Source organism: Trichogramma pretiosum, unplaced genomic scaffold (assembly GCF_000599845.2).
Source record: "Trichogramma pretiosum strain Unisexual culture from Peru unplaced genomic scaffold, Tpre_2.0 scaffold51, whole genome shotgun sequence".
NCBI classification, from domain to species: domain Eukaryota; kingdom Metazoa; phylum Arthropoda; class Insecta; order Hymenoptera; family Trichogrammatidae; genus Trichogramma; species Trichogramma pretiosum.
The window spans coordinates 1,061,317-1,074,853 of NW_019641226.1; the positions used below are offsets into that span (position 1 = coordinate 1,061,317).

Consider the following 13,537-nt stretch of genomic DNA (forward strand, 5'->3'; position numbering starts at 1 on the left):
TTGCGTTATTCATAAAATTTGTATGATGATCGAATAATTAATACTATCTACGATAATAATCTGGTTTGCATTTATTATACTTTGGCAAGCTTGGTAATTAATTTTTTTTATTCAAATTTGTTGAGTTTTGAATATATTTGAAAAAAATTTTCACTTTGATAAATTTTTCATCTTTATTGTAAATTAGTTTTCCTTTCAAACCCACAAAGCATAGCATTTGTATAAAAATAAATAAAGATATTTTATAATATAAGTTGAACCGTAATGAATCACGTTCTTAATAATCGCTAGGATTTTTGGATTGTTTAGTTATTACAATGCGCAATAATCACCTCTCAATTTTATGCTCAAAAAAATATCCATCTTCATACTTTTCAACAATTTTTCATTATAAAGCTCGCTAGAACGAATGAAAAACCAGATGTAAATGAATGCTGAACCTTTATATATTCTTGTGAACATGTTGCTCAAAAGACGTAAGAAAAAATGTGTAAGTTCCCTCAATAAGTTTTATTATTGTCATCTGTATGCACTCGCCAAAATTGAACTGGGAAAGTGTCAGTGTGTGTGTGTATGTATGTGTGTCTATCTGTACAGTTGCTAAATAGTGAATGTGTGCGGATAATTACATTTTTATTAACCGTTAAAGTGTTCATATATTGAATGATTATATGGCTATGTTGTGGGTACGAATATCAGAAAGTTTTTGCCTTACTTTTCGTGAAGAATTTTCCACTAAAAACATAACTATATTTGAGCTTTTACGATATGAATCTATAAAATAGAAAAGAGCGTGAATCCACATTTAATGAAGAAAAGGCGTGGAAAGTGAATCGTGCTATAAACACAAAAATACACAGTGTTCAGGGGATAAAACTTTATTACGTCTTACCATATTGTAAATCGTGTAAAAGACTGATGCAAAACAAACAAATTTATATGAGTGGGACCCCCTTTGTTGATAAAAGAAAAATAATAAAAACAAAAACTACATATATACGTCATCTTTCGCGCCTGTTTGTTAGGGGTGCACGTGCACATGCGATCTCTTCTACATAATATAATATTACAAATATTAAAATCAAGTGTGATTGCGATAATTATTTCAAAGAGATAATACATTAATTATTACTAACTATTACACTGAAAATTACAAGAAAATCTCAAAGAATCAAGGTGGTAATTTAATAAATATTATAAAAATAATGCATTCAATGATTGAAATGCAAATATATTATTCATACGAAAAAAGTCTTATTCTATAAAGTTGTAACTGTTTCTTATATAATATGTACATGTTAAACCGTGGTCTCACTTGAAAAATAATTGTATGTCAAATCGAACAAGTCTTGCAAAAAAGCAAAAAAACCTGAATCTCTATATCATATAAAAATAAAGAGTAATTAAAAAAGGAAAATATAAGGTGACAGTTATCGTTATTTTTACGATCCTTGATGATCGTTAACATGGAGTGGTTATATTATATTTAATTCTACAACAACTTTACTAACATATGTTTTGAACAACTTTGAGGTGACATCAACATAAATTTTTTTTAATCACCACACTATACGATCATGTCCGTGCATTAAAAACGTATGCACTGTCGGACCAAATGAAGGTGAAATATGTATAATATTGATTTGAAACACGAATTTAAAAATTTTGAATTATGCTTTCAACTTTTATGTTATAGATTAATTTTCAAATTACACGATGAAAATATCCGATTGAACTGTCAATTCAATATTCCAAGTCGTTTATGTCAATATTAATATTGCTTTCGTGTAATTTATTGTCGTTGCAATATAATTGTTACGTTAAAGTTGACGGTATAGTTTGAAAAAGGTTTGAATTTTTTTTTCGTCAGTTGTCTTGATGCAAGTTTAGAAAATGCATTCTTACAGCCCATTCGATTTGAATCTTGTAGTTCGTCAATCTTTCCATTTTTAATTTTGCGAGCACAAGTTTTTCAATTCGTTGCGTAAAATCTTGCCCGAAGGATTCCTTGGAATGGCTTCAACAAACTCGACTCCCCCAGCTAATTTCTTGTAAGTCGCAACCTGCATGGTAGAGTTTAGGTAAGAAAATTGTTTGATCATCATCCATGGATATAAATTACCTTCGGTGTAACGAAGTCCTGGACGGAATCAACGGTCATATCGTCGAATCCAGGCTTGCGCACAATGAAAGCCTTGGGCAGTTCACCAGCAAACGAGTCCGGAATGCCGACAACCGCAGCGTCGGCCACTCCGGGTATTTCCAAGAGCAAAGATTCCAACTCGGTCGGTGAGACCTGCATACAAATACAAGTAAATTGTTTGTATCGGGCAGAAAAAAATCAATCATTTTGCAATTTATTCATTCCCTCATTGGCTAATGGCTTGGCTAATAAACTCTAAACTTTAAATTTTCGCGCATTTCAGCATTGACCAGTGGCGCTTGCTGTTTATCAGCGCCAATTTTAGCTGCTTGCGTGCCTGACAGCAGCACTGTTTATTATGTTAAGACATAACCTCGCAAGTAGCGCTGCTGCACTATGCGATTTGGAGCGTTGCGGACTGTCGAAGAACCCGCGTACTGTTACAGTTACCCCCTGTCCCTACCAGGCTACCTGAATCCCGATGCTGCTGCCAACTGCCAAGTCGTGTGTTAGTGCACGCATTTCGCTCTCTCGCTCTCACTCGAGTGTGAATCTTGCATGTCGCGCGGCTGCAGCAGATACATTACGCGTAATCGCGATACGGAGGAAAGAAAGTAGCCCAAGCAATACATCAATTCATGACTGAATCTGCTGCAGAGTTCAACATACGCGTGTCGCGAGAGTGCTGATTATTTGAGATCGAGAAATTTTTTCGTCGTTCTCTAGTCTATCTATACAGGCATAGAATACACGCACATATAATACACACGCGCGATTCCCAATCCCTACCATTTTCCCCTCTCCTCTTTTTTGCCTGCCTTTGCCGTATACGTGCAGTGTCTAACGACAATAAATAAATATATCAATTCGAAAGTCTCCGGACGCACTTGGGTGCCGTCGATGCCGAAGCAGTAACAACGATCACGACGACTTTCAGCAACATCGTTTACAACGGTTACTCCTGCAGCAGCTCAGATCGTGAGTCTAAATTACCTCTATTTCGTTAACCCTTCTTAAGTGTGTGTACATTGGTACACATCTCTAATTTAGTTTTACGATGTCCCCTTCGATTATTGACAACAAAACCTCGTGACCATAACACAATTTTTTTTTCGATAGCTCTGTTCGCTGAGGGAAAAATTGGCGTGTCAAATACAACGTTAAGCATCTATTTCACCATTTGCCATGGAAAACCCAGAAGAAGTGCTTCATGCTCTGGATGAATTTCAAAAAGTGCGGCCTTCAGAGATTCCTCGCGAACTTGAGGATTACCTCTGTTGGGTTGCTCGCACCGGAGATCCTGTATATCAATGGAGTCTTGTCAAAGCCTTATTCAGAGAAAAACTTGTCAAAGTAATGAGCGAATTTCAAGAAAACTGCCCCACTCTTGATCTTGCACCTTGCCCTAATGTTGAACAATTTAATTATGATATTATGAAAAGAACACTAATAGAGAGACTAGAAAGTTTCTCCAATGCACCTTTTACTGTTCAAAGAATATGTGAATTATTGACCACTCCAAGAAAAGAGTATAATCGTATCGATAAATTTATGAGAGCCATTGAAAAAAATATTTTGGTAGTTAGTACGAGAGAACCCGGACCATTGGGTCGAAGAAGTGAAAATGGTGATAGTTTGGTAAATGGATCATTGGAAGATGAATCTCTGCATCACGGACAAACCTCTAATGAAGTAGACATGGACAATTGGGTAAAGGACTGTACTACTTCTGTTCCTTTACAAACACCTGACAGTAACGATTTATCAGTAGAGAATGGTATGAATTCGACTAATAAACAACTCGAAAAAATGGAACAACAAGTGAGTAGCATAAATCCATTGGCATCAGGATCTGCTAGTTTAGATTTTCAAACAAATGCAGTCATCAACACACAAACACCGCTTAATGCTGTTATTGCTCCAACTCTCTCTGGTAATAACCAAGAAAGTATTGATGTATCAGATGCCATTATGAACGAAGACACAAGTTCCCAGCCAAGTTTAGAACTAGAAAGTGAAGATTCTAACAGTAATGATTCCAAAAAACTTCAGACTGCTTTTGAGGCAAAAGATTTCGACTCTTTATTGGAAGAAAATCATGTCAAAACTTATGCAGAAGCACTTCAAAGTGGAAAATCAGATAAAAATGAAGAACAAAGCGAAGTGTGTAATTTACCAATTGAACTGAATTACTCCAATGAAACTGCCATTAATAATAATACACATGATAATGCACAAAATAATACTGAAGTTTCTCAGACTCCTGAAAACAATGATGAAGCTGAACAAAATCTAACAAGCACACTGGATACCAGCAACAAAGATCAAACCACATCTGAAGAAAATTCAGCAAATAGTTCTGACATTAGTAAGCAAGATGATATCATTGCCAGTACAGATACCTCATCAGATGTTGACAATTCAGCTAAGCCAATAATTGAAACAGAAGAATCAAGTTCTGTTGTATGTAAAGAAAGTTTAACTGAATCTGTAAAAGAGCAAGTTACAACTGAACCAGTTTTAAGTGAAAATTCCAGTGCTGAGCCTTCAAATGAGAAAGAAACATCCGAACCAGCTGTAGAAGAAGACAAAGTAAAATTGTTAATTGAAGATCTTATTCCAGATTCAAATAAACCTAGTCCTTCTATAGAAGCTGTAAATTCTGAATTGAAAGTAGAAGAAGCTCTTATAGAAAACAGTGAAACCACAAGCTCAATAGAATCTGATGCAACTCCTGTTATAGAAGAGCCAAAAGAAGTAGCTGACACTATAAGTAAAGATCTTACAGAAGCTATTAGTAAACCTGCAGATGTAGACTCTGCTGTTAATAATGGCTTATCAGAATCTCCAGTTACTAATTTATTGGAGAGCAATGAAATGATTGTAACAGATGAACCTGTTAGCACAAAAAATCCCTCAGAGTCTATGGATGTGGATGATGGAGCTACTCTTGCTACTGCAACGGGGGATGAACCTATGGATCAAGAACAAGGGATTGAATCAATGAGTAGTTAATATTGATTCTCAAGTCCTGGACAATGAATTTACTTGAATGATTTTCTTAATATAAATGAAAATTGAATGTGTGTTTAATTGTATTTATCAGGGATCACTGTGCAAAATCTTAGTTTGAAAATCGACTTTTTGTTTATTCTAATCATTAAAAATGGACTCTAAATATATTATTTTCAAAATATAAAAACAAAGTAATAATGCGGCTTGAACTTATAATTAAAAGTTACTTATCAATTAGAGAACTAAAAACTCTTTCTATGACTTTGCATGGTTTATACAGCCCTGATTAGTGTACAGCGGAATGAACGAAAGTGAAAAAGAGAAAATGAAATGTGCATTGTTTTTCCGACAAAGCAAACTTAATTAATTTGCTTGAGAAACTAATTTTTTTCTTTGTATTGTCATCGTTGTAAGTGAGACCTGCAACAATTCTAAAGTGTTGCAGGAGTCAGAACTTTTTTGTGTTGACTATTTAATTAATCTTCCTATTCTACATTATACGCCGCTGACAAATACGTTGTAGCAGCAAATCACTGCCCGACTTATTAATAGACACTGAATGTAAAGTTGAAAAAAAATGCTGTTCTGATAAGCCAACGTTGAATATGTTTGCAATGATGACTAGTTTTTGTAATCAACAACAGAGTCGTTTAGCACATTGGCAATATATACATTGATACGATTTTTATATATTGTATAAAAATGGGTGTTATGAAATAATATATTTTAATAAAAACATTAAAATAATAAATCCGATCGGTCAATAGTGTTGAATTTGACTGATGATGCAAGGCTACGACCTTGCATCAGTTTTTCTTTATTTTGTAGTAAATTATATCATTGTGTAGTGCAGTGATAAATTAATCCTCTTTCTATGAGAAAAAAACAAACGCGCGTTAAATTTAGTTTAGGTAAGAAGTAAAATGTTAAATGTAGAAGAAGGAGAACCAACAATTGACAGCTCGACATAGCTTTTTTAGAACAATTAGTACAGTATTTTAATTTTTTTTTTTTTCACAGAAAAAAATGACGGGAAATTATTATTTAGAAAAAAATGAGACTTGATACAAAAAAAGTAGTTGGTAAGAAATTAAAATGTATTGGTAAACGATAATGCGTGTGTATAATAATTTTATAGTAAAAACAACGATGGAACGATTGAAATGAAAAAATACACATGAAATGAGTAAATATAACGTTGAGAGTGAGTTTCTTACCTGATTACCCTTGACCTTTATGAGCTCTTTGGTCCTATCGATAATGTAAAAGTACTCCTCCTCGTCGTAGTAAACGACGTCGCCCGTGTGAAACCAGCCATGGGTGTCGATGACGTCGCTCGTGGCACCCGGATTGTCGAGGTAGCCCTGCATGACTTGGGGGCCCTTGACGAGCAGCTCACCCGGACGATTGGGCACGCCGACGACGTGGCCGTCGCTCAGGTCGATCACTCGAGCCAGAGTGGACGGTAAGAGGCGTCCGCAACTTCCGCTTTTGCTGTACGGCATGTTGTAGGGAGTTATCGTGATTCCTGGGCTGGTCTCGGTCATTCCGTAACCTGCGTGCATAGGCCCTAGGCATGACGAAGCTGCTCGAAGCTAAAAATGAAATCTGTGCGCGACGTACCTTGGGTAATGGTGCAATCGGTCCTGCCGATTTTCTCGTAGAAATGATCGATGAGACCCTTCTTGAGGGGCGCGGCGCCGCAGAATATCTTGTTGACGCTGGCCAAGTGGCGAGGCGTCACCTCGGGATGCGTGATCAGAAAGAGCAGGAGGGACGGCACGACGAAGAGAACCGTCGGTTGGTACTCGAGCAGGCACTTGATGTAGTCCTGGGGCGTGAACTTGGGCATGGAGACGAGGTGGCTGCCGATCTTGGCCAGATAGTTGAGGATCGCGTTGAAGCCGTAGATGTGGAAAAAAGGGAGGACCGTGAGCGAGACGTCCTGGAAGGTGAGCGGATCGGTCTCCTCGACGAGCTGGGGGTGCAGCAGCTGCATGATGTTGACCACGAGGTTCCGGTGGCTCAGCATCACGCCCTTGGGCACGCCCGTAGTGCCGGAGCTGTAGGGCAGCACGGCGATGTCGCTCGAGCGCACCTCCGGCAAATCGACTTTTTTCTCCGTGCTCGTGAGAGACTCCAAGCCGAGGATTCTGTGCACGACATCGAACGAGATGATTATTTTTAGCGTGGATCGAATTCGACTTTGGCCGCGATCACATGCTCATCGAACTCGAGTAGAACAGACCGGGAGTCGGTTTTTACCGATCGGTATCGATCGAGCCGCAATAAAATGCGCACATCATGATCGTTAATTCCAACACTCGTTTAGTTATACAGTGTTCAAGTGCGTGTTTTTGAGCAAGCTCGATCAGGGGGGCGGGACAATAAATAAGTTACAGCAATGGAGTTGTATTAGAGCGTATCTCATGTTAAGTTTCGCGACGGAGTAATAGAAATTAGCTGTATAATAAAATGGCAATGCGACAGATATATACGAACTTGTTTTGCGGACTCGGCTCGCCGCCGATGTTGATGGTGCAGTCGTAGGCCGGCAGGGACTTGGCCACGGCTTGGGCGAGCTCGAGCAGCTGCGGCACCGTGACGATGCACCTGACCTTGGCGCTGGTGAACTGGCGCGTCAGCTCGTGCACGGTGAAGAGCGGATTGGCGTAGGTGACCACGAGGCCGGCCTGCAGGCTCGCGTGCACCGCCAGCGTGAACTCGGGCACGTTGGGCAGCAGCAGACCGATCCGGTCGCCCGGCTTCAGATCGGTATTGGCCAGCAGGGCCTGGGCGCCCCGCTGGCACAGCTGCTGGATCATGCCGTAGGTGTAGCTTCGCCCGCTCACTCCGCATGTCTGTCGACGCGAGCGCAATTAATTAAAATTCCTTTATCTATTCGACGATAATGGTCGTGTTATAGCCTTATTGCATCGATTCCAATGGAATTGGAGCGTTGCGCACCGTTCTTTGCGAGGACGAGTTCGACGACTCCGTGAGGGAATTTCGCACGCATGTCTCAGCCGCTTTCGGCGCGAATCGCGATCGATCGTTTCGAGGCCAATGACGCAATTAGCCGCGACGCCGAGTTGCGCCGCGTCTCGCGAGCAATGCCATATAGCTCCGTATCGAGACAATTCATTAGCGATCCGACGATGACCTTTTGATCATCGCAGTTCTACATCTAACGCTCCAATCATCCTCGATGAATTTGCATTCTTCCACTTAAGGCGCGTCGAGTAAACAGCCGCGCTTACGCCTATAGAGCTTACAGTGGATGCAGTCGCGATTGAAAATTCGAGCTCGGTCGGCGCGCGCGCGCGGCTCAGCTCGTGCTCGTGTGCACTTGCTGCTGCCGCTGGCGAGTAGCATCACAGCTCGTGGCCGTAGAAAAAAAAGGGCAGTGCTCTATAGCGGCTTGGATGCGCGTATATGCGTCCCGGAGCCCGCCGCAGAGGTGGATGACACCACGCGATCCCGCACCCTCTTGTGCAGTCGGCAGCAGCAGCCGAGTCGTCGTGTGCGCGCTCGCGAGCAGACGCGACGAGCTTATATTGATTTTCCGCGCGCGCGGCCCATGCAACAACTGCCTGCGATTGCACGCGCGCTCGACGCTCGCTGCTTTTCCCGCAATCCGACTCCAATTGAGAAAACGCGCGAGAAGCTACCAGCAACAAGTTATATAATTCATCTCCCGATGATCCGTGCGTATTTTATCGGGTGCACCACCGCGTTACGCAAGTCCGATGCTCGAAAATCAGAAAGAGAGATAGAGAGAATGAGTGAAAGATAGAGAGAGAGAGAGAGAGAGAGAGATGAAAAGCGATATTGAAAAGCCCAGAAAAGACCAAGAAGCTTTTTGTCGTCTAGCGTTTATTACCAATGCAGGCAAGTCCCTCCACTTGTGAGCGTCGGCGAACACGAACTGGCTCAAGGTTTGCTCGGGTACGTCGACCTCGCCGTAGACGCTCTTCAGTACTTTGACGTTGCTGCTGCACGTCCGCGGCTTTGGCGAGGCGCTTTTTGACACGATGCCAACGCAGCCCCGGGCTATGAGTTTACATTTCGATGTCAACATTTTCAACGTGCCGAAATAAAACTCCAATTCAACAATTACAACAAATAACGACACTTTATTCTTTCAACGGTTTACTTTCTCCTTTATTTCAAATTTTCGTATTTTTATATATTATATATATTTCATAAAACTCTGTACACTATAATTGTTTTATTATATCTTTATAACATGTACAATGGACTTGGAATATATAGCGACGATAGGTGACCCGCAGAAAACCCAATAGCCCTTATAAAACCGACCCTTGCCAATATAAACAAAGAGGCGAGCACATGCACTCCGCTCGTCGCTTAATGCAAACTAAAAGTGCACGTGCTGGCCTAGCGAACATATACCAAAGCTGCGTGAAACGCGACGCGTCCGTATGGCACAAAGCTCGAATGCTGACTGCGCTTCCAAGAGGGCAGTGCAACACACGCGCACTCGCGCGCAATCCATTTTTGTCTTTTTTCTTCCTTCCGCTGCACTTGGCTGAGTTACCAAGAACAAACGAAATAGTCATCCATCGCTCCTTGATTCGTGAAAAAAGGAGCAGTGGATGTCAGAAAGATGGACAAAAACAAAATGCGCGCCTCGCGACGACATCGTGCGCCCTTTGGGATTTAAAAGCCGCTCGATTACGAGCGTTCTCGGGTTTCGTAACTCGATATTCGCGCGCGCGACTTTTCCCTTCGCGTGCTTCAGGTGTCGCGAGATCGATAAGCAGCAGCGATGCATAATGCATAACGCAAGGGCCACACGCGCGTGTCTGTCGTTTCCCCCTTCAACCGAACGTCTGGTGCTGAACGAGCTTCCGAAACAGGCCGTTCTCGATGCACATGAGCTCGTCGTAGCTTCCGCTCTCGCTGATTTTGCCCGCGTCCAGGACGGCGATCTTGTCGGCGTTCCGTATCGTGCTCAATCGGTGAGCTATCGTCAGCGTTGTCCGTCCCTTTGTGGCGCGCTCCAGGGCCTCTTGGACCAGCTTCTCCGACGTGGCGTCCAGTGCGCTGGTCGCCTCGTCCAAGATGAGAATCTTCGGATTCTGCGAGTAAAATGACGCGTGATTTATAATATTGTGCGTTTTCCGCGTCGAGAGCTCGTCAAATAAGATCGACGAGTTCATCAAAGATTATCAGCTCAATGCCAATGTGCGTTTGAAAATAGATCAGTGCAATTTTTACCTTGATAAGAGCGCGAGCAATGGCAACTCGCTGACGTTGACCTCCACTGAGTGTGATGCCTCTCTCGCCGACGTACGTATCGAGTCCGTCTGGCATTTTTTCCACGAATTCCAGCACGTTGGCTTGCTTCGCGGCTTGCAGAATATCCGCCTCCGAGGCCTCGTCGCTGCCGTAAACGATGTTTTCTCGAATGCTCCCGTTGAAGAGTATCGGCTCTTGAGAAACGAAGCCCATCTGTCCTTTGACCCAGTAAGGATCCAAAGATCGCAAATCCTCACCGTCCAAGAGCACTGATCCCGAGCACGGGTCGTACAGTCTCAGCAGCAACGCGGCCAATGTCGATTTTCCCGAGCCAGATGCTCCGACCACGGCCGTGATCGAATTTTTCGGCACGCTCAAAGTAAAGTCCTGGAGAATCATAGTGTCGTTTCTCGTTGGGTACGTGAAATTAATTTTATCGAAAATAATTTCGCCCGATAATCCTGAATCTATAACTTTTCCACCTTCGATGGGTATGCTTGGCCGTCTGTCGATCAATTCAAAAAGCCTTGTACTGGCGCCTAAAGCCTTGTTCAGTTCTGAATAAAAACTCGATAAACCACCCATCGAAATGCCGACGTAGGCGGCGTAAAGTAAAAAAGCACTCAAATTCCCAACGGAGATCGTCGCGTCCGAGAGCATTGCTCCGCCGTAATACAGTACCGAAAGAATTATGGCATTTCCAGATAGGCCGGTCATTCCAAAAAACACGCCCCTGTAGAAGCTCTCTTTGTAACATAGGTCGAGTAAATGTTTTAACTTGCGACGATAAATTTCAATTTCATTTTTTTCTTGAGCAAACGCCTTCACCGTTCTGATGTTGCTAATTTTTTCCTCTGCTGTAGTATTTAAAACTGCCAAACTATTTTGCACATCTTTTGAAATTTTTCTAACAAATCTTCCGTACAAAATACCCATACCAGCAACAGGTGGTACTATTGCTAATCCTACTAGGGCCAATTGTGGAGAAACATAAAACATCATTGAAATTCCAGCTGTGGTCATTATTCCTGATCTAAGTCCATCAGATATATTACTTGTAATGGCTGAACTGACCAACTGTGCATCACCTGAAATTATTTATGAACAAATCAAAGTATTAAATGAAATATAATGAATAAATAATTTGCTTATATAATTAAGGATCATATGAATAACTAAAATCAATTGTAGCGATTGAGACATAAATCTTTTAAATAATCTTTACTATTAAGAATTGTTTAATGATATTATTTTTAATATATTATTCTTACTAAATCTTCTTTAATCTTTTACAATCACAGTTTTTATTTCTTTTAACAGAAAACTATTTACGAAAACTATTTTATTACATAAAATTATTTACATAATCATTTACCACAATAATCTTCATTATTTCCAATTGAAGATATTAGGTAAATCCTATTGAACCAATTATAGTAATATATACGCACCTGAAAGTCTACCAACGAGCTCGCCGGTGCTAACTTTATCAAACATAGCAGTTTCTTGGCTTAAAATAGCACCATAAGCTTTCTTTCTTAATGCTTGAGTTATCTTATGTCCTGTAGTCGTCATCAAGTACACTCTGGCAAAATTACACAAACCACCAAAGATAAACACCCCCAACAATATAAGACAAACATTATTGAGATTTTCTTTTGTTTTTGTGTGGTCATTTGTATAAATTATGTCAATAATTTTTCCCAAACAAAATGGCACAGCCATTGTCACTGTTGAAGATATTACCAAAAAAACTATTGCACCTAATAATCTCCATTTTTCTGGTTTTGCAAGTAGAAACAATCTTCTGAACTCGTTGATACTTTTTTTGTTTACAAATTTAGTCTGCTTCGCTGGTGAAATTATCTTTGTCTTGATATTATTACTAGAAAATCTCTTGATATGTTTGAGGTTTAAAATTTTTTTTCTGGATAACTGTGATGACTGTGCAATGAAAATTTGTACATAACATTTTGTGGGCAGAACAGGACCTAAATTTCTAGGCCTCGTGTGCAAAATTGTGCCAGCACGTAAAAATCGACCGAACAGTAGCATGATTCGTAGCTACAATTTTTCTGCAAGAAATACTCTTTTTAGCAACGTATCACTTTAATTTAAAATTATAATAAGTTGAGTGAACTTGTGCATACTTTACGTGTGTCGGAAATTAGTCGAAGCATCAGCGAAAAGTCCTCATGGCATATGTCACCTGATGAACATTGCTGCTTAGAATTTGAATTGCACCAATTTTGTGCTGCACGGAGATACTAAACAACTTGCACCGATGATTTTCGTAAATTTAATGATGATTTCGTAATTTCGCATTTCATCGTGCAACAATACTCGAAGTTATACACAGACAATTATGTCGCATGGGATGGAAACATTTTTTCGTCTGCTAGAGTGCGCTACGCTATATACTGTATGCTATATACATTCACGCACACATGGCTCGTTGTACACTAGCGTTCAATTTCTGACAAAAAACCATTAGAAGTATATAGAACCTGTAACTTCGATAGCCGTTATGTTTTCTATTCATACGAGTTAAAATGTCATTAAAGATTCATTTGATTCATAGCAGTAGCGTCGGACATCCGAAAAACTTGCCTATAAATTTATTTACTTAGTAAGTTTTTTTTAATGTCCAAAATTACATGTAAAAATTTTAAAATTGGTAATGAATCATTGGAAAAACGGTGTCACGATTTTTAACCATCTTGATTCTTGTATGTTCGACTTTGTTCAGCCTTGTTAAAGTGAAAAATCATAATCTTATTATATATCAATAAAAACTCATATGCACGGCAAAGGCGATTCACAATTACGTAATTAAGCGCCGAAAATGAACAAGCATATTCGTGGGATGCGTATATCATGATTCATGAATGAACAGTTGGACTATTAGCCGTACCGTGGTACAATAAGTATTTACGGTACATTGCTTTACCAACTTTGAAAATTAATGTCATTGAAGGACTTTACATTTAAACGTCTTTAACCGCCTTTAACTTCAAGCCTCAAGGTTATAGAACAATATTTTTCAAAGTTGGCAAAGCACTGCCCTATACTTATCGTACATCATGGTACGACTCGTATTTCGATCACTCTCTA

General features: G+C 40.3%; 3 protein-coding genes across 3 annotated transcripts; 1 reads left to right on the top strand and 2 right to left on the bottom strand.

The window, feature by feature from the left end:
- Positions 1-1,210: 1,210 nt before the first annotated feature.
- On the bottom strand, positions 1,211-9,256 carry LOC106660539 (probable 4-coumarate--CoA ligase 3). Its single transcript, XM_014383532.2, has 6 exons — positions 9,042-9,256; positions 7,661-8,019; positions 6,782-7,311; positions 6,376-6,713; positions 2,123-2,296; positions 1,211-2,063 (listed from the first exon to the last, which is right to left on the bottom strand). The coding sequence occupies exons 1-6, from the start codon at positions 9,237-9,239 to the stop codon at positions 1,950-1,952; spliced, it is 1,713 nt and encodes a 570-aa protein (XP_014239018.1). The 5' UTR covers positions 9,240-9,256; the 3' UTR covers positions 1,211-1,949.
- LOC106660537 (serine/threonine-protein phosphatase 4 regulatory subunit 2) lies at positions 2,641-6,226 on the top strand. Its single transcript, XM_014383531.2, has 2 exons — positions 2,641-3,121; positions 3,263-6,226. The coding sequence occupies exon 2, from the start codon at positions 3,329-3,331 to the stop codon at positions 5,156-5,158; it is 1,830 nt and encodes a 609-aa protein (XP_014239017.1). The 5' UTR covers positions 2,641-3,121; positions 3,263-3,328; the 3' UTR covers positions 5,159-6,226.
- Positions 9,257-9,977: 721 nt separating the features above from the next.
- LOC106660536 (ATP-binding cassette sub-family B member 10, mitochondrial-like) lies at positions 9,978-13,435 on the bottom strand. Its single transcript, XM_014383530.2, has 4 exons — positions 12,574-13,435; positions 11,875-12,498; positions 10,403-11,511; positions 9,978-10,263 (listed from the first exon to the last, which is right to left on the bottom strand). Exons 2-4 carry the CDS (start codon positions 12,476-12,478, stop codon positions 10,003-10,005), a joined length of 1,974 nt encoding a protein of 657 aa, XP_014239016.1. The 5' UTR covers positions 12,479-12,498; positions 12,574-13,435; the 3' UTR covers positions 9,978-10,002.
- Positions 13,436-13,537: the final 102 nt, after the last annotated feature.

Coding starts and splice junctions, on each gene's coding strand:
- LOC106660537 (XM_014383531.2), top strand. CDS start 3,329: ATGGAAAACCCAGAAGAAGTGCTTCATGCTCTGGATGAATTTCAAAAA.
- LOC106660539 (XM_014383532.2), bottom strand. CDS start 9,239: ATGTTGACATCGAAATGTAAACTCATAGCCCGGGGCTGCGTTGGCATC. Junction 2,297..6,375: donor TAAAGGTCAAGGGTAATCAG/GTAAGAAACTCA, acceptor ATTTGTATGCAG/GTCTCACCGACCGAGTTGGA. Junction 2,064..2,122: donor AGGACTTCGTTACACCGAAG/GTAATTTATATC, acceptor TCTACCATGCAG/GTTGCGACTTACAAGAAATT.
- LOC106660536 (XM_014383530.2), bottom strand. CDS start 12,478: ATGCTACTGTTCGGTCGATTTTTACGTGCTGGCACAATTTTGCACACG. Junction 11,512..11,874: donor GCTCGTTGGTAGACTTTCAG/GTGCGTATATAT, acceptor AAATAATTTCAG/GTGATGCACAGTTGGTCAGT. Junction 10,264..10,402: donor TTGCTCGCGCTCTTATCAAG/GTAAAAATTGCA, acceptor TTTTACTCGCAG/AATCCGAAGATTCTCATCTT.